This window comes from Musca domestica, unplaced genomic scaffold (genome assembly GCF_030504385.1).
Source record: "Musca domestica strain aabys unplaced genomic scaffold, Musca_domestica.polishedcontigs.V.1.1 5, whole genome shotgun sequence".
NCBI lineage: Eukaryota > Metazoa > Arthropoda > Insecta > Diptera > Muscidae > Musca > Musca domestica.
Window position 1 is genome coordinate 7,612,167 of NW_026712346.1, and position 18,872 is coordinate 7,631,038.

The following is an 18,872-nucleotide window of genomic DNA, read 5'->3' on the forward strand; positions in this document are numbered from 1 at the left end:
ACATGTATTTTTATGACGTCAACCTTTTCGAATGTGTGGAATATTGTTCAAGTAGTGCACAAGAAAGGGAGCTCATATTATCAAAATAATCTTCGTTCAATTAGCATTCTACCGGATATATTGTAGTGAGTTTAGCATGTTGCAAAGGATACTATTCTTTAGTTTCTGGATGACCATAAGCGTTTAGGTAGTTCTCCGCTTCTGTGGCTGCAGTACTCATTCATCTGTTGGGGACTCACTGATTTCATTCGTGATGTGTTCAATGACAAATGTATGCTCTGTATCTGGTCCCAGATATGAGGTCTGGGAAAAACTTTTCCAACGCTATGTTGCAATTGTATTCTTTGTGATTCTCCTCTTATGGTTTTTAATTGGAGGCAGGTTCCTATGCCTTGTAACTGTGCGGGCTTCTTGCTGCTCATCGATGTTAAGAAATAACTTTGAAATATATTTCGGAGATGAAAAAACTCGAAAAGTCGAATTCTAATATGTCGACAAAAGCAAGTGAAGATCTCATTGATTTATCGGATGACACATCACTGAAAAATACTTTTTATCGCAAACAGTCAACGAAATTCTTAATCTCGATTTATGTGAAGTATCCATGTCTGTTTAATAAAGCTATTAAAGTCCTTCTCCCTGCACTTCCTCATTGCCTATAACCAACCATATGTACGAAATAAATTGAACGTATCAATCTATCTAGAATTCAATATTCCCATTGAAATAAATTACTTGTAAGCTATTTTAGTATTAAATCACTTTTTTACAAGGGGAGAGTCTCGGACCAAATACGTGATCCCTGGTTTCGACGAGGAGAACTAGTGGCGCCTCTAAAAAACCGGTGAACGGTGTCGGGTCTACCGGCTTAACAGGCCCCTTAACGCTGGGACATTACGTAAACCGTGCCCGTCAGCATTCCTCGTTTTGAAGTCAGGGTCTTTGGCGGAGACCCTTCACAGATAACGGAGAGGGAAAGAGTCCTGATCAAAATGAACCTCAAGCAACTACCGAGTTGTTCTCTTGATCAGGTTGCTCTCATTCTCCCACCCATTGATCTCAATGAAAAATCAACCCAACTGTGTGCCATCCTTCCGTTGATGACTTCATGGCGGTCAACGTCGCAACTTCTGATGGTAAGATAACTTCCATTGTCACGCCAATGGTGGAAGCAAGTGCTGTTCCCGCGGAGTCAAAATCTCCTTCAAAGTACGCGGAAGAAGACAGACCAGGAAAGCAGAACTGGCGACGACTACAGCCTCGGCGGTTCCGATGGAAGCCGAAACGTCTTTACGCTCGGCGTTAAAGAGAAGATGGGAAGAAATGGCCAGGAATATCTTCAAACTCGTACGGTAAGCTGAATTTCTATTATATATGATATGGTGATAGGGAAAGGATATATTTCGTCGCTAAAAATAATTTAAACCTAAGGAGACATCAGGGTGTCGAGAATGGAGACACACTCTGGGAGAGTCCTCATCTTTACCTCCTAAGACAGGCCAAGAAATAGAGAAGCTGCTCATGGAGCCGGGTGACAAAGATAATTTGATCACTGGATGTGATGCCAACGCTCGCCATTTTTAATGGGGTAGTAAATATATTAGCGCCAGAGCTGATTTCATTTTTGATTTTATTTTAAAGTAAACTCTCAAAATATGTAAAAGGGCAATGATGCGACATTTCAAAGTAGGGACATGGAGGAGGTCATTGACAAGGATGCAAGCATATACATAGGTTCCAAATGATATTTTATTCAGCGATCTTGTAATTCCAATTCAATGTAACGTAAAGTCTCGAAATTAATAATTGTTTGTTTTCTAATAATCAGTCATTTTTATGCTCCTTTTTTGTTTTGATTTACCAATGATAGAACTAAGAAATTGTGTACAGGAAAGGACGTTAGTGACTCAACACGACGAGGCAAGACTTTTGAGGCTTTGTTTCCCCAGCATCAAAGAAAGCTATCCACTTGCCAACCATCAACATGGTTTTCATCCACTAAATAGTACTACAAAAGTATTGCACGCCATATCCACACATATTAGTCAAAGACTGAAGTAGCTATTCGAGGAACATTATTAGTTGATCTTAACTTATTAAAGGCGTTTACACGCTGTTCAAGGACCTTGAGAACACTACCCTACGTCCGAGTTAGGCCACTAACTACCCCAAAAACGCAGTCACTTTCGACAACATGTTGAAGTCGTCCGCGCAATCCACAGCTTTTAAAATTAATAACAAATTAAGATCTTGTTGACCTCTTATAAAGCAATTGTTGTCTAGATGTTAACGTGAACTCCCCACCCAGGCGTGTCAACTCCCCACAGAGCATGTGGTACAGGCTAATTCAATGTCAATGTTTGTGACGGCGTTAAGTATGGACGCGTTTTATTTTTCGTTGCTAATGAAAGGTGTTTTTTTTATAAGTAAAGCAAAATAAATAATATAAAAGCAAACTGTACGCTATTAAATAAACTCAGGAAATAGAATCTAAAAAAATCTGCTAAAAAATCATTTTTATTAAGAATTTTTGCAAAATAGTTTTTTTTTTCTCTACTTTATCCTCTTTTTCCCCAAGCACATAAATCGGTTTGTTATAGTGTTAACAACAACAAGTGTATGTCACTCCCTCATACGGAAAAGAGAAATGTAAGTGAGAACGGGCAAAACGTATACCAAGGTAGATCTAAGTCAGGGGTGCTCAAGAAGAAATACCTGTTTTCAGTCAAATTTCTCTTTGCTTATTTAAATCAAGAACAAAACAGTGTTAATTCATTATTTATACAAATATTTTTTATTCATTTGCTTTATAAACTATTTTGGCAAACATTCATGTTTAAAAACAATTAAATAGAACAGTAAAATATAAAGAAAAACAGAATTTTAATTTTCTCTTAAATTATCTCTTTTTTCTCTTCATGTTCTAGAACACGGTTTTGAGCACCCCTGATCTAAGTACATCTACCTTGACGTATACCTTAAGTTGACGTCGACAGATTTATTTATTTATTTATTTTCAATTAGTACAGAAACCTAGCCAACAGGGCCATGGACGGTTCAAAAAACTTCTATACATGACTACTCTAAAATTATTATAATAACAATATAACAATTTGCAGTATAACAATTTGCAGGTTCCTTACAGATCTCGAAAACTTAAAAAGGTCCAAAAGAGTAGAAGATGTCCTCAATTTAAAATGTTTGTAGAAGAACAACATTGACCTTAAATTCACAAAACACTCAAACGAACAACCAATCCCAAATCCAATCCCACGGCAGCGGGTTCTACGACACCGGATTGACCCGAAACAACAACACTCCAGTTTCGGCCAGCGGCTGCCAACCCAGTGTATACATGTTCGTGTTTGTTTATTTTTCTGTTTTGGGAGCAGCACATCCCGGAATGCTTGCTCCGGATTCTTTTGGTCCGTGCCGGGCTTGAGGAAAACCCCGGACCATGGTTCTGTACGGTTTGCCAAAACACCATCCACCATAGATCAGTCTCGGTGCGATGTAATGGATGCAGAGGATGGGTGCATTTTAGAAATTGTTCCTGTTTAACCCGGTTGCGAGACTATAGCGAACGTAGTCCCCAGTGAGTCCACGACCTCGTCGTCAACTTCCGAGTCGTCGTCGGAGTATGGAACTCCCCCGCAGTCTCCAGAACAGCAACCTTTACCGCAGCACTTAACGCCACATGTTGCTGTTCCAATTCCGGACAATGCATCGTTCTTGCAGTTCAATTGCAACGGACTCCGAGGTAAAATTGATGAGATAGTGGATTTTATGAATCGGAGGAATATCAAGATCGCAGCGGTGCAGGAAACCAAGCTCAATGAAAATTGTAGCTTACAACGTTGCAATGGTTACAACGTATTGAGGAAAGATCGCACCAGAAGTGGAGGTGGGGGATTAGCGTTCCTGATACACCATTCTGTTCAATACAGACCTATCTCGCTTGAGCTAGTCTCTAGTGACCCGTACATGGAGTGTATGGGGGTAGCAGTCAAGTGTGGTACTGCCGAGGTAGAGGTGCTTAATGTGTATATCCCGCCGGTTAATAGCTGTGAACCGCGTTACTTGCCTAATATAAGCCCACTTTTGGAAGGCAATAACCGCCTGGTACTAGGGGACTTCAATGCCCACCATGAGTTGTGGCATTCCGTCCTAGGTAATGACCAGAGGGGATCAGCGTTGGCAGAGCAGATTGACTGCTCCACATTTTGCACGGTAAACGAGGATGCCCCCACCCGAATAAGAGGAGAGTGTCACAGTTCGCCAGACTTAACCATCGTGTCACCCGGTCTGATAAATGACGTGACTTGGCAACCCGTCATTTCTCTTGGCTCAGACCATCTCCCGATAATCGTCTCCATCAGCAGATCGCCCGATTTCATAACCTCTGAACGCCGCACTTTCCTTAACCATGGGAAAGCCCACTGGCCCGAGTTCAGAGAGTTCACCAACCTTCGCTTCAGAGAACTGCCCAATCCTTCTGATGTTCGGGTAGCTGAAAGGATGTTCCGGGACATCATCAAAGCTGCAGCCGCTCGCTATATACCTGCTGGTCGAATACCCGAAGTAAGACCAAATTTCCAATGAGCGTGATGATCTCCGACGTACCAACCCTACTGATCCCAGAGTCAGTGAACTGACAGTGGAAGTCAACCGGTTGGTTCAGGAGCATAAGCGGAAAAAGTGGCTAGACCATCTGAAGTGTTGCAACATCGGAACCGATTTGAGTAAACTGTGGGTAACGGTAAAGTCACTCTCGAACCCTGGGAAAAAGGATGATAGGACAGCAGTCACATTTAACGACGTAACTGTGACTGATCCGAAGAGGTGCGCTGGCTGTTTTAACCGCCAATTTGTCGAGCACCCCGAGAGTGATAGGGCGAGGCGAAGAGTACTACGTCGTATAAGAGCTCTTCCCGCCGAGGATGTACCTCCACAGTTTACGATGGGTGATGTTGCGAATGTCATCCGAAACGCTAAGTCATCTAAAGCGTTGGGCCCGGACGGAATATCAATGGTAATGTTGAAGCAACTGGATACGCCGGGAGTTGAGTATTTAACCAAAGTCCTTAACTTGTCGTTAGCCACCCACATAGTTCCCGAAGCCTGGAAAATGGGCAGGGTGGTCCCGCTACTGAAGCCTGGCAAGGATGCCAGCAAAGGCGAATCATACAGGCCAATTTCGCTTTTGTCGCCAGTAGCAAAGACTCTCGAGGCCTTACTCCTCCCCAGTATCAGAGGAAGCTATTCAGTTGCTAACCATCAACACGGTTTCCGTCCACTACATAGCACTACAACAGCATTGCACGCCATATCCACACATATCAGTCGAGGACTCAACCAGAACAGGCCGTGCCACAGAACAGTAGTGGTGGCTCTCGACCTATCAAAGGCCTTTGATACGGTCAACCATGCCACGCTGTTCGAGGACGTTGAGAACACTACCCTCCGGCCAAGTTTGAAACGTTGGATAGTCAACTATATGTGTGGACGCCAGTCGTACGTGGAATTCCGGAATAAGAAGTCCAAGCCTCGTAGAGTGAAACAGGGAGTTCCCCAAGGTGGGGTGATATCTCCGGAACTGTTTAACCTCTACCTTTCCGGAATTCCGCGCCCTCCAGACGGCATCGAGATCGTAACTTATGCGGATGATTGTACGATCATGGCGTCGGGTCCTGTAGTTGATGACATATGTGTCAGGGTGAATAATTATCTCGCGGAGCTTGCCGCCTTCTTCCACGCGAGGAATATGAAAATATCCGCCACTAAATCGACGGCCACACTATTTACCACATGGACTGCGGAGATGAGAACACAGCTGAATGTGCAGGTCGAGGGGCATATAATTCCGACCACCAACTACCCCAAAATTCTTGGGGTCACATTCGATAGCATGTTCAAGTCTTCCGCGCAAGCCACAGCTATTTGCGATAAAATGAAAAGTGGGAACAAGGTCCTCAAGGCGCTAGCCGGCAGCACTTGGGGTGCGGATAAAGAAACCTTGTTGACCTCTTATAAAGCGATAGGTCGGTCTGTGGTTAGCTATGCGGCTCCAGTGTGGTCGGCGAATACAAGTGCAACGCAGTGGAAATGTATTCAGATCTGACAGAATGCCGCCCTGAGAACTGCAACAGGGTGCCTCCTCATGACGCCTGTGGACCACTTACATGAGGAGACGAAGGTTCTTCCCTTACGTCAGCATAATCATATGCTTTCGTTGCAGTACCTGCTTGGGTGTTATCGCGGGAGTCACCCTAACCACCATATGGTGGATAGAACTCCCCCACCCAGGCGTGTCAGGAAGGACCTGCACGATCTAGAGAGAGAGGTCCAGCGATATAAGAGAGAGCCTCTAGATCATGAAGCCTATCAAGCAGGTCTGAATAGCATTCATACTGATGCAGTCGCAGAGGTAGTCAATAATTACAGTATGAATGCCATACTCGGAGTCCACCCCCCATCCATTGCAGCTGAAGAACGTCGGCTGCCTAGGCAAACCAGGGTAGTTTTGGCCCAACTACGTTCAGGATGGTGCAGCCGTCTCAATTCGTATTGGGCACGGATTGATGAGGATGTGCGGAACGCCTGCCCAGCGTGTGATACAGGCCCGCACAACACGCTGCATTTGTTTAATTGTCCTGCCAAGCCTACCCAACTCCGTCCAGAGGATCTATGGCTACAGCCCATAAAGGTAGCAGAATTCCTAAACCTGGACATTGAGGAAGAACCAGATTAGTCGGAAAAAAAACAACAGAACGTGTAAAACTGCTACAACAACAACAACAACAACCAAGAAACTCTTTCACAGAAGGAGATATATGATCACGACGTTTGACACAAAAAACATATCGCATTACTCTATGAAACAATAGTTTTAACTTACGAAAAACAAAACCGTAGCTACCCCCAAAAATCTCAATACAATATAAAAAGTGAGGCATTATTAATGCATGTACCAACTGAATTCTAATCTTCTTAGGCAAAACTATGTCCAAGCAGTACAACTTCTTTAAAATAAAGTTAACTTTGGACACTAAAGAATTCACATGCACATCAAACACCAAACCAGAATCAAGAAACAAACCAAGACATTTCATCGAGCTTACAACATTTATAGGCGTCCTATAAATGGAAACTCTAATTGAATCCTCTTGCAAGTTCCCAAAAAACATAACTTTGGATTTTTGAGTATTTGTCCGTTACAGGACAACCAAGTTACCAACATATTAATATTAAAATCAATTGACGACTGCAACACATCCATAAACACATATTCTCCTTTAAACAAAATTTGAATGTCATCAGCAAATGCAAACGACATACAGTTCCTACCATTAATACAACTCAGCAAATCATTAACATACATAACGAACAATAGAGGGCCAAGAACAGATCCCTGTGGCACACCACTACTCACTGGAAGAAGATTGGAAACAACATTTTTACCAGAGACATACTGTTTTCTCCCGAACAAGTAAGAAAACATTAACTTACAAGCCGAGGACGAAAAATTGAAGAGACGATGTAACTTACTAATTAAATTGGCATGATTAATCCTGTCAAATGCCTTCTCCAAATCAAGTGATAATAAAACACAGCAATCACTAGCACTGACAGAATTTCTTATATTGTCAGTCAATCCAACCAGAAGAGATGTTGTGCTACGATTACTTCTAAATCCATATTGACTCTGGTGTAATAGTGAATGCTCATTTATATATTCTAACATTTGATCTTTCAATACATATTCAACCATTTTAGAAAGAATTGGCATTATTGATATGGGTCTGTCCTCATCAGAATCACCACTTTTATGAATAGGCACTATTTTAGCAATTTTCCAGAGCTCAGGAAACACAGACACTGTCAAAATCGTATTCACAACATGAAGCACAAAAGGACCAACAAATGGAAAAACAAGTTTAAGAAATTTAAGTTTAAAGCCATCGTAACCTACTGCTTTTGACTTAATTTTATTAAATGCACTAATAACTTCATCATAACTAATGGCACGAAACGAAAAACCATCATAAGCACCTACAGGAACACAAGGAATATCACAGACATCCATAGATTGATTGGAGACAAAACAAGAATTCAACATCTCAACATCCACATCTTCAACTTCACATTCCTTATCACTCAAACCATTCTTATTTAATATCGACCACACTTCCTTTGTGGTTTTATTCATAAACAATTCCTTGTGAGCAATATACTTCAACCTCCTTATGACTTTCTTAGCACGGTTCCGACAACGACAAAAATTCCTCCAATTATCTAAAGTCCTATTTTGAAGATACGCCTTATATGCAGAATCCCTAAGGGAAACATGATAACGGATGTCAGAAGATTTAAACCATTCACTATTATTATTCTTATAAAATCTTCTTCTTATCGGAACAACTGTATGCAAACAACACCACCTCCTCTGCTACCAGGTCTATCACTTCTGTAAGAAATGTGATCTGGTATTCTTATGGCTTCGTTCGAAATTGTAGGTTTTAACCAAGATTCTGTCACGCCAAAAATATTAAGACCTTTCCCCTCTAAAATATTTCTCAATTCATGGATTTTAAATGAATTTTTACTTAAGTTAAAACTTCTAACATTTACATGTCCAACATTAAAATTTTCCCTAAAATTGCATAGCTGATTTAACAAAAAACTATTGTCGCTAAAAACTTCGCCTAAATTGGTTGAAAAACTCATAACGACAATGTAGCGCAAACGATCAAAAATAATGTAAAAGATAACAAAATATAACAAATACCAAGAAAATATAAAAATCAAATAAATAATGTTACATACATTACAGTACATTAAACTACTCAACAAGCACCACTTACGACCGCACATTAACATTCAGCTGTGAAACAGGAACAGCAGCATCAACACCTCCAACAAGTGCATCATCAGCTGATGAAATACCATCACCATTTAGCATGCTGACACACCGGGCAATATCAAATTCTTCCTCCCGTCCATCTGGGAGCAAAACCAGTGCCTTAGGGTTGTCCTCACTTTTTAACTTAAATCTTCGGATCTTGTTGTTTCTCCATAATTTTCGACAAAGATACATTAATTTAGAGGCTGCACGGTTATGGTGATCATTCAAGTAAACTCTACTTCTTACACCTACCCCGGTAATATCACTAAGCAACAGCGAATTACAGCGCTTTTGGTAATTAGCCATAAGTGTGTCTCTCACAAGTACAGAATTAAACTTTACAAGCACAGATTTGCCTTTCGAAATGTAACAACAGTGGTTGACATCACAAGGTTGTACATCAACACCGCACAAGGCTGCTATTCTTAGCACAGGGTCTCTTAATTGTTTAATGCCATCAGGCAAGCCACTAATAATTATATTGGATCGTTTGAGACGCCTTGTAAGAACATCACTTTCTGCATCTGTTACCTGCTTAGCTTGTTCCATACGCTTAACAGCATCTTGGCACCGTCGGACTAACTCCTCAACTTTATGAATTTTATCATCAACCTCCGACCGTATTGTTTTCACAACCTCCTTAATTTTAAGCATAAAGCTCTCAAATTGCTTCTCAAGGCATAGCTTATATGATTCGAACTCCTTCTGCATTGTTCCAATAACATCGGCACCTATTTCCATACTGCTAGCAATCTCCATACAACCAACCGCTGAAGAAGAGGTATTTGCCTTATCATCAGAGCTCTTCTTAATACACGTAGGACACTTAAACATGAACATCAGTGACTTCCTATGTTTGTACAAAAAACTATGCTGCTCTCTTGACACATCGACACATTTTATGTGGAAAAACATTCCACAAATACCACAGCCGACACTGTTCTGGTTGCCCTTAACAACAACTGCACAGATAGGGCATGTATACGTTCTTGTCTCAGCGGGCATGACCAAAGATACAGATACCACAACAGTTTACAACAACAAGCACAATAAAGACTTATTGTACAGAGATCATTAAACACAGCAAACACAGGAGCAAAGCACATACAGCAACTCCACCAGATCACTTCTATTGTTTACAAACAAAAGCACACAAACACAGGAACCAAAAACGCCAGCCAATTTGTAAGTCTCAGTACAAGAACAGCCTTCGATGCAACAGCAATGCGCGGCAATTTTTTTTATTTTTTATTCTTCTTCTTCCTGCTCGCGTATTTATCTTAACAGATATGGATCCAAAATAGACTACTCCAATAACGTCCGATGGCCAAGGCACAAGCTTTATTTTCAGCAACAAAACAAGACAAATAGGACTGCTTACATAAATTATTTATTTGATTTTATAATTTTCCAGGAACCAAAAAAATTTAATGACACATCGCTGTAGGGCTCTATAGATCGATTCAACCGCGCAAAAACGCAACGAAAGCTGGTATCTTACAGCTAAACCCCAAAGAAGTTCTAAATCGGCATCGCCGAGAGTTTTTCATGACAAAAATTTGCCAGGTGAGACTACTCCCAACGAAACAAGAGAAATGTGATATAAACAACAACAGATTCTCAATTCTCGGCTCGAATAACGAGACTGATGAAATGATACAACCGGTTAGATCCCAAAAACCTCCCCCACTATATCTTCGCGAAGAAACTACAAACAATCTTGTGAACAAATTCTCCCAAATATTGGGTAAACCTAATTTTCACGTGGTATCTCTTAAGAGAGGAAATCTCCAAGAGACGAAAATACAAACTTATACTGAGTCGCATTATAAGGACCTAGTTCGTGCTCTGGATTCTGAGAAGAAGAATTATTACACCTATCAGATCAAGAGCTCAAAAGGACTAGTCGTCGTCATTAAAGGGCTTCATAGTTCTACACCCATAGAGGACATAAAAGATGCTCTCGCAGCAGAAGGATTCGAAACAAAGTCTATCATCAACATTTTAAATAAAGATAAAGTTCCACAACCTATGTTTAAAGTAGAACTAACATACGAATCTTCGCAACTAAAGAAAAAGGGACAATTCCATCCAATTTATAGCCTTAGGCTTCTTTGTAATCGCGGTGTGAAAATTGAAGAACCTCAAAAAAGAAAAGGCCAACCTCAATGTACAAACTGCCAAGAGTATGGGCATACCAAAACGTATTGCAAATTGCTATCGGTTAGTGTTACTTGTGGTGACCTCCACAAATCATCGGAATGTTCACATCCCAAAACTGACCCAAGCGTCAAAAAGTGCAGCAATTGCGATGGAAATCATACTGCAAACTACAGAGGATGTCCTGTATATATCCACTAAACAAAATCTAGCTTAGCCACAAAAAAGCCTGCAAGCTACCGGGTACGGGAAAACCCACAATTTAATATCAAAACAGCTGAGTTCCCTGAGCTAAACAAGAGGAATGAAACCACCGCTCCTAATTACAATCTCCCCTCACAGAATATGCAATACTTATATTCTGATACTTTGATAAATGACTCACCCAACTATAAAAATTCAAATATATCATCTATCGAAAAACTAATCGTCACCATGAATTCTTTTATGACAAGTATGCAAGGCATGATGCAAGAAATTGTGAGAAGTCAATCTATGATTATGCAAATAGTTTTAAAACAAAAATAAATAAAATTCGAATCTGTTTTTGGAACGCAAACGGCTTAAGCCAACATAAACACGAGGTCGATAACTTTATTCACTCACTCAACATACACATTTTACTGGTATCTGAAACTCATTTCACTTTAAGAAACTGTTTTAGAATAAACGGTTACAGTACATACGACACAAAACACCCTAGTGGGAGAGCTTGCGGTGGCACCGCGGTGATAATTTCTAATAAAATTCAGCATTACCCCATGCCAGAATATAAGTTGCACAATCTTCAACGAATACAGCTATATCTGCTATATATTGTCCTCCGAGACATAGTATAAGCAAAGACGAATTCGCACACTTTTTCTCATCTCTTGGTAGTAGATTCATTGCAGCTGGAGATTATAATGCCAAACACACCTTCTGGGGATCTAGACTTACTACACCCAGAGGTAGACAGCTTTTAAACTCCATTTCGTCCGCTAAACTGGACGTGTTATCTACTGGCCAGCCTACTTACTGGCCTTCAGACCTGCAAAAACGTCCTGACTTAATTGACTTTGCGATAACAAAGAATATTAAGAGGGAACAATTGTCCGTGGTACCCTCGTTTGACTTGTCGTCAGACCATTCCCCAACTATAATAACATTAAATGATGTTCAACTCGCAACTTCCCCGGATTATCTACCAAATAAACACACATGTGAATTCTAACACTCCTCTAAAGTCCGGAGAAGAAATTGACAATGCAGTTAAAATATTTACTTCGATAGTCAACACCGCTGTCAATGTTGCCACTCCCACTAAATGTTCTAAACTAGATAATAATTCCTACAATCCATCGACCATTCGAAAACTCGTGTCTGATAAAAGGAAGGACAGAAGAGAATGGCAGAAGCACCGATCACCTAGGTTTCGGGAAAAACTAAAAGAATGTGAAAAACTCTTACAATAAACACTCAGATTAAATGAAGAGCGAAAACTAAAAATATTCCTAAATAACCTGGATCCCACAGAGAGAACTGACTATAGCTTATGGAAAGCCACAAAAAACTTGAATAGACCTATCGCCCACGAATCTCCAATTCGCCTAGAAAATGGGACTTGGGCAAGAACTACAGAAGAAAAAGTAAACGCATTTGCCGAACACCTTGAATCTGTATTTACCCCAAATCCCGGACCATCGACAGTTGTTCTACTTTTAATTGACGACATTGTTCCGAATCCAATACGATTTTCTCTTAAAAAAATCGAAAGTTCTATAGCCTCGATGAAACTAAAAAAATCCCCGGGTAAAGATAGACTTACTCCAAACATGCTCAAGAAATTACCAACACCGGTCGTTAAACTATTGTTATTTATATTTAACAGCATTCTTCGAGTAGGGTACTTCCCGTCTGTATGGAAAGAATCTGAAATAGTAATGATTCCGAAACCTGAAAAAGATCCAACGCAGGTAAAATCGTATAGACCCATCAGTCTTCTATCTATACTCTCAAAGCTGTTCGAAACAACATTACTAAGGAAGTTAACTCCCCATATTACAAGTAGCAATAGTATCCCCGACCACCAATTCGGCTTCGGTAAGAACCACAGTACTATTGAGCAAGTGCACCGCATAGTCACAAACATTAGAATGGCATTCGAAAGGAAGGAATACTGCTCCGCGTTATTTATAGACATTTCCCAAGCGTTTGACAGAGTCTGGCATCTTGGAATTCTATACAAAATTTGTGAAACTCTACCTAAAAACACTCATAAACTTTTTTGTAGTTATTTGTCAAATCGTACGTTTGTTGTTAAATCGAAAGACATACTTTCAAATTCGAGAAAAATATTGGCTGGCGTCCCACAGGGTAGTATCTTAGGACCAATTCTGTATCTGTTATTTACTGCCGATACGCCCACAACCAATGAAACTCTAACCTCAACGTTTGCTGATGATACTGCTTTCATTAGCATTCACAAGGATCCTCTGATTGCGTCGGAAAAACTACAATACCATGTATATCTTCTCGAAAATTGGCTGACAAAATGGAGAATATCGGTAAATGCAAGCAAGTGCATACACGTTACTTTTGCTCTAAGACGTAAACTTTGCCCCACGATAAAAACCTTTAATATTCAAGTTCCACAGAAAGATACCGTAAAATATCTCGGAATGCACCTGGACCGAAGACTTACATGGAAGCAACACATCGATGCAAAAATCACGCAAATTAAACTAAAAAAGGCCAATCTTGAGAGGTTAATTGGTATACGTTCATCTATTAAATTAGAGTACAAAGTCCTATTATATAAGACTGTAATAAAGCCAATTTGGACGTATGGCATACAGCTATTGGGCACAGCTAGTGCCTCTAACGTAAGTAAACTACAAAGAAGACAGTCGAATATTCTTCGATCTATTTCAGGTGCACCATGGTACATAAGGAACGCAAACATCCACAAGGACCTAAATATACTTACTGTTAAAGAAGAAATAAAGAAGCTTTGCCGTAAGTACTTAAACAAACTATCCGAGCACCCAAATAGCTTGGCCCGCCAACTCCTACTATTCGGAGGACACGATAGACTGCGCAGACGTGACACTCTTTCTATCATATAGTTTATTTATTTTTTTGTCTTACTCTCTCATTATTTTCAGCTCTTGTCTGGCCAATTGAACGTCGCCTACTGTTATACTTCTACAGGTAGTAGTATGCTAAATTGGAAGCTGCTTCTGTGAAGAAATCGAAAAGACTATTACTGTAGTCCGCGGGAAGATTAGTGAAGAAATCAGACTATCACTGTAGTCCGCGGGATGATTAGATATAACTGTATCTAAACAAAGCAACATTATATCCGTAAGACTATTTCTGTAGTCCGCGATTCACTTAGATATAACTGTATCTGAACTAATCTTAACTACCTACTCAATTAATTCACGGATATAACTGTATCCACAAGCACACAAAATAACACACATCTATATCGTAAAAAAAAAATATATATATATATATATATGAATAATTAATAATTAAAGCATGAAAAAATATGGGGTGATTGTATTAACAACCTCCCTAAAAAAATATTTGTATATAAGATATGAAACCTTATTGTTATTTTCATTAAATATATGAAAGATTTAATAAATTAAACAATAATAATAAAAAAAATGTTTCGTAAACACTGACCCTCGCCACTTTCTTAGAAAGTGAATTAGAACAGCAATTACATCAAAGCTCAATATCAATGTTTCGTAAACACTGACCGTCGCCACTTAATTAAATTAAAATTTCAATAAGCAGTCGCGTATAGTCAGCGGGTTCGGGGCGCGAGTTTTAGCTTTCCTTACAACAGAGCAAAGACCTAAAATGGTAAAGACTAGACAAAATGCATTTTGAGCAAATGGTTTGTGTCTACAATACGGCTCATGACAGGGAAATGTTAATATATCACCGGTTGGTGGTCTTATAACAGGGTCAATAAAAATAAACTTAGTGTTGATTGGAACGCCTATAAGGCAGACTTTAATAAGTACAAAAGTGAACTAAAAAAGGCTAAACGAAGATCTTGGATCAGCTTTTGAGTGTCTACAGAGAGAGCTGATAATGCTGCTAGATTTCCAAAGACCCGCAGTATAAAGCGAAGAAGATATAGGAAGAATAATAAGCTACCCAAGGTTACATGAGTTATCGATACCTTTTAACCACTTAAATCTCCTGGAGACCGATAAGCGCCACTCCTGTTCTGATGAAGACCTTAGAAAGATTAATGGAAATTCGAAATAAGTACATCGCAATACGCCCAATAAAGTATGAATACTTAAAAGCCAGAGCTTCTATGCAATCCCCAATATACATCGAATATGTAGCTCAATTTCAAGCAGCAAAGGAGTGCGCTGATTTATTTATATAGGTCTGATCTAAGAATCACAGTACCCACACTGATTGACCACTGTAATATAAGATATTTGACATCAAGATGAGATAACAATGTTCCTCCTGACTACTGTAAAAGAAGATGAAGAAGACATAGAGATAATTGGACACCTATTATGCAGATGTCCCATGTTATTCAACAAGAGACATCGACTATTTTTTATGCGGGAGAAACTCTAACGTTCTTTTCAAGCGTAGATCCCATTATCAGGTAGAAGTTTGTCAAAATTTTTCCCTGGATATATAAACATATTTTTTTTGTTTGCGACTAACAAATAACATCGAATTTTTGACTTCTGCAAATGATTCTTTCAATGTATAAATTGAGGATTTATAATCCGTTTAATATATGATGCAATTTATCCTTCCCAACTTTATAATGTTTAATTCGACATGGACTTTCTGGAGTGATGCTAAATAGTAACTACGCCAAGTAGATTATTTAAACTGAAATTTGTTTATTCATATTTCCATTCAAAATTATTTTTTTTTTTTCGTACAACATCGACATTTTTGAGTTATTTCATATCTTTTAAAGTGGAATATGTAAAAACACATATTCTTTCCGGTAAGTCAAGTGTAGGGAAACACATGATGCATCGATTTATTTGATCATTTTTGTGTTTTAGAATATTTTGTCACGTTCCTTGTATAATAAAGGTGAATGTATTTTACAAAAGGATTAAAATGTGATTTTTCGACAGATAGGCTTCATTTAGGGGCTTTAGATTTAGATCAGGGGCTTTAGATTTTCTCCTCTGGGTATGTCCCACACCGGCTAACGCGAACCAAAGTTTTCTAAATTGGATACCTTTTGTAAGTAGCCGGCCTTCGGCCGGGGCTTGAGATTTTCTACTCTAGGTATGTCCCACACCGGCTAACGCGAACCAACGTTTTCTAAATTGGATACCTTTTGTAAGTAGCCGGCCTTCGGCCGGGGCTTGAGATTTTCTCCTCTGGGTATGTCCTACACCGGCTAACGCGAACCAAAGTTTTCTAAATTTGTTATTCCGACGACTGCTACGCGAAATAAACCCTTTTTTATTGAAAAAATCATTTTAAAGAACTGGTTAGAATCGGGTTATGTAGATGGAAAGACCCATATCTCTGGACTCGAAAAAGGTATTAGCACAAATTATAGCAATTTTGTTGTCCTCCTTAATGGACCTTTTTTTGACTTTTTGGGGGTTTAATAAAAAATCCGGGTCCAAAAAATCGATAATTTGACTATAACTTCCGAACCGCCACATCTTACCCCATCATGTGACCACTTGTTGGATATTTTCATAAGCTTTCCAACGATATCTATATTGTCTATATCGGGTAATTGGATCCGGGTCTAGTCGGGGTCTTGAACCCGGACTTTCGAGTCAAAAATCTGGGGTCCCAGGTCCGTCCCCAAGAAAAAAATAGTTTCCCGGGATCAGGGTAAAAATACCTACCACTGGAAAAAAATTTCCTACCACTGGAAAATTTTTACTAAACTAGAGTTATATATATATAAATATAATGCATTTAATGACGAATATTTCGAAGTATATAGACGACTTGCTATTCCGTACATTCAAACCCACGTCATTTTTATCTATTACTGCGACAAAATGATTCTAAGAAGCAACACAAAACACTAACATTGAAAGTATTTTATAAGTAGAAACATTTTCTGTACTGCACAAATTTGAACAATCGATTTATTTGGTAAGAATATCATGACGATGTTTGAGCGTTAAGCGTGCGTCTCTCAAATATACAGAAAATATCCCTTAAAACTTACATTTTTCACGTACGGTGCTTCCAGCATGGCTTCCACATCGAAATCCTCAGCCATTTTCCGCCTGTGAACGTTTAAATGTGCCTTGCAAAACAAATTTTCCCCACAAGCAGATAAAAACAAACTTTTCGGAATATTTAAAAATGTTTTTATGGATAGTTTGCTCCAAAAAAAAAATACGTGCAACAAACGTGATTATTTTTCTAGACTTTTATAAGCAATAAACAGAGTCAAAATAAAATGTACCCAACGCCTACAGAGTAACATAGCCGGCGTCACAGCGCACTGAAGTACAACTCTGAAAAACAATCGATTTCATCGCCGTTGAATGTGGACCGGCTGCAACTCGCAAATAAGCAGTACCATGAAGGGTTGCCAAGTGCCGAACTCTCGCTAAACGTGACGATTTTTCAAAGCGCTTGGCGACTTTTTTTTTTTTTTTTTGTACTTCTACGTCGTCAAGTATGTTGGTGGTTAGAACACTTTCGTGCCCATTCACCATGACCGGTTATTGGTTACTTGAAAAGTATCAGTACTCTTTTATTTTCGTTTTCTTTTTGTTTACAGTATATGTGTGTTTACAGAATGTAGTGATATGAATGAAATACATAAGAAATCAAAACAAAAAAAAAATCAAAACTAAAGGAAAAAATAAAGAACTGTCAGCAAATATGATGATTATTTACAAATAAAAGTCAAACTTCAATTTTGCAAAGTGCAATAAAGTTGATTAATTCATCTATATTTTGTTGGTTTTTGGACATCAGGATTTCCGGTAAGTTATTAAATTTCTTGAACAAATCAAAATCATTCCTATGATTTTGATGCTTTTTGCAGAAAAAAATTATGTGTTTTTCATCTTCAATTTCGTTGCAGGTTTCACAAAGATTTGAGTCAGCAATTCCAATCCTGTGGAAATATTTTTTGGTGTAAGTATGACCAGTGAGCAATCGATTAACAATCTTTATGTTTTCAGGTTTCATGTTTGATGAAAAGAACCAGGGCTGTTTAGCAGGCGCCGGGAAGAATTGGTAGAAGTAAGTTCCTTTAGTCCGTGAGATGTCCTTGTAATTTTCTATAAACTCATTCCACAGGAGTGACTCAATGCGTTTCGACGCATCTGTGACCGACAGACAGAAGTTGATTGGTGAACCAACATTTGCTGCATGCTTCGCAAAATAATCGGCTGTTTCATTGATTGGTATACCGACATGGGAAGGTGTCCAAACAAACGAGATTTTAATTAAATGCGAATTAACTATTTTGTTTAGAATATTGTACACAGTGAAATTGTGAGATGTGTTGTTTTTAAGCAGAAGACAAGCATTTTTGCTGTCTGTAAATAAAGCAGCTGTGCTGACACCGTCTTCGATCATCAAATCAATTGCCTTTTCAATTGCACATAGTTCACCAGTAAGAGAAGAAAGTTTTTCATTAATTTTGAAAACAAAATTTTGATTAGCAGATATATTGCAGACAGCGCAGCCTGTGTTGTTGTTAAAAACAGCAGCATCCGTCGCCCAAATAGAAACGCCTTCGGATCTGAAGTCGTTAATTAATTCGTAGTAGTGTGCTTTGAAATATTCTGTTGGTGTATTGTTTTTGGTAGTATTA

At 39.1% G+C, this 18,872-nt stretch overlaps 1 protein-coding gene across 1 annotated transcript in view; it reads right to left on the minus strand.

Annotated features, from left to right (window-relative positions):
- The window catches only part of LOC101901440 (RNA-binding protein 39), a 36,381-nt gene extending 18,869 nt beyond the window's left edge, over positions 1 to 17,512 (minus strand). The window contains exon 1 of the mRNA XM_059128261.1: positions 17,262 to 17,512. Within this exon, the coding sequence (XP_058984244.1) occupies positions 17,262 to 17,315 (54 nt within the window). The 5' untranslated portion in view covers positions 17,316 to 17,512. The remainder of the gene's footprint in view (positions 1 to 17,261) is intronic.
- Positions 17,513 to 18,872: the final 1,360 nt, after the last annotated feature.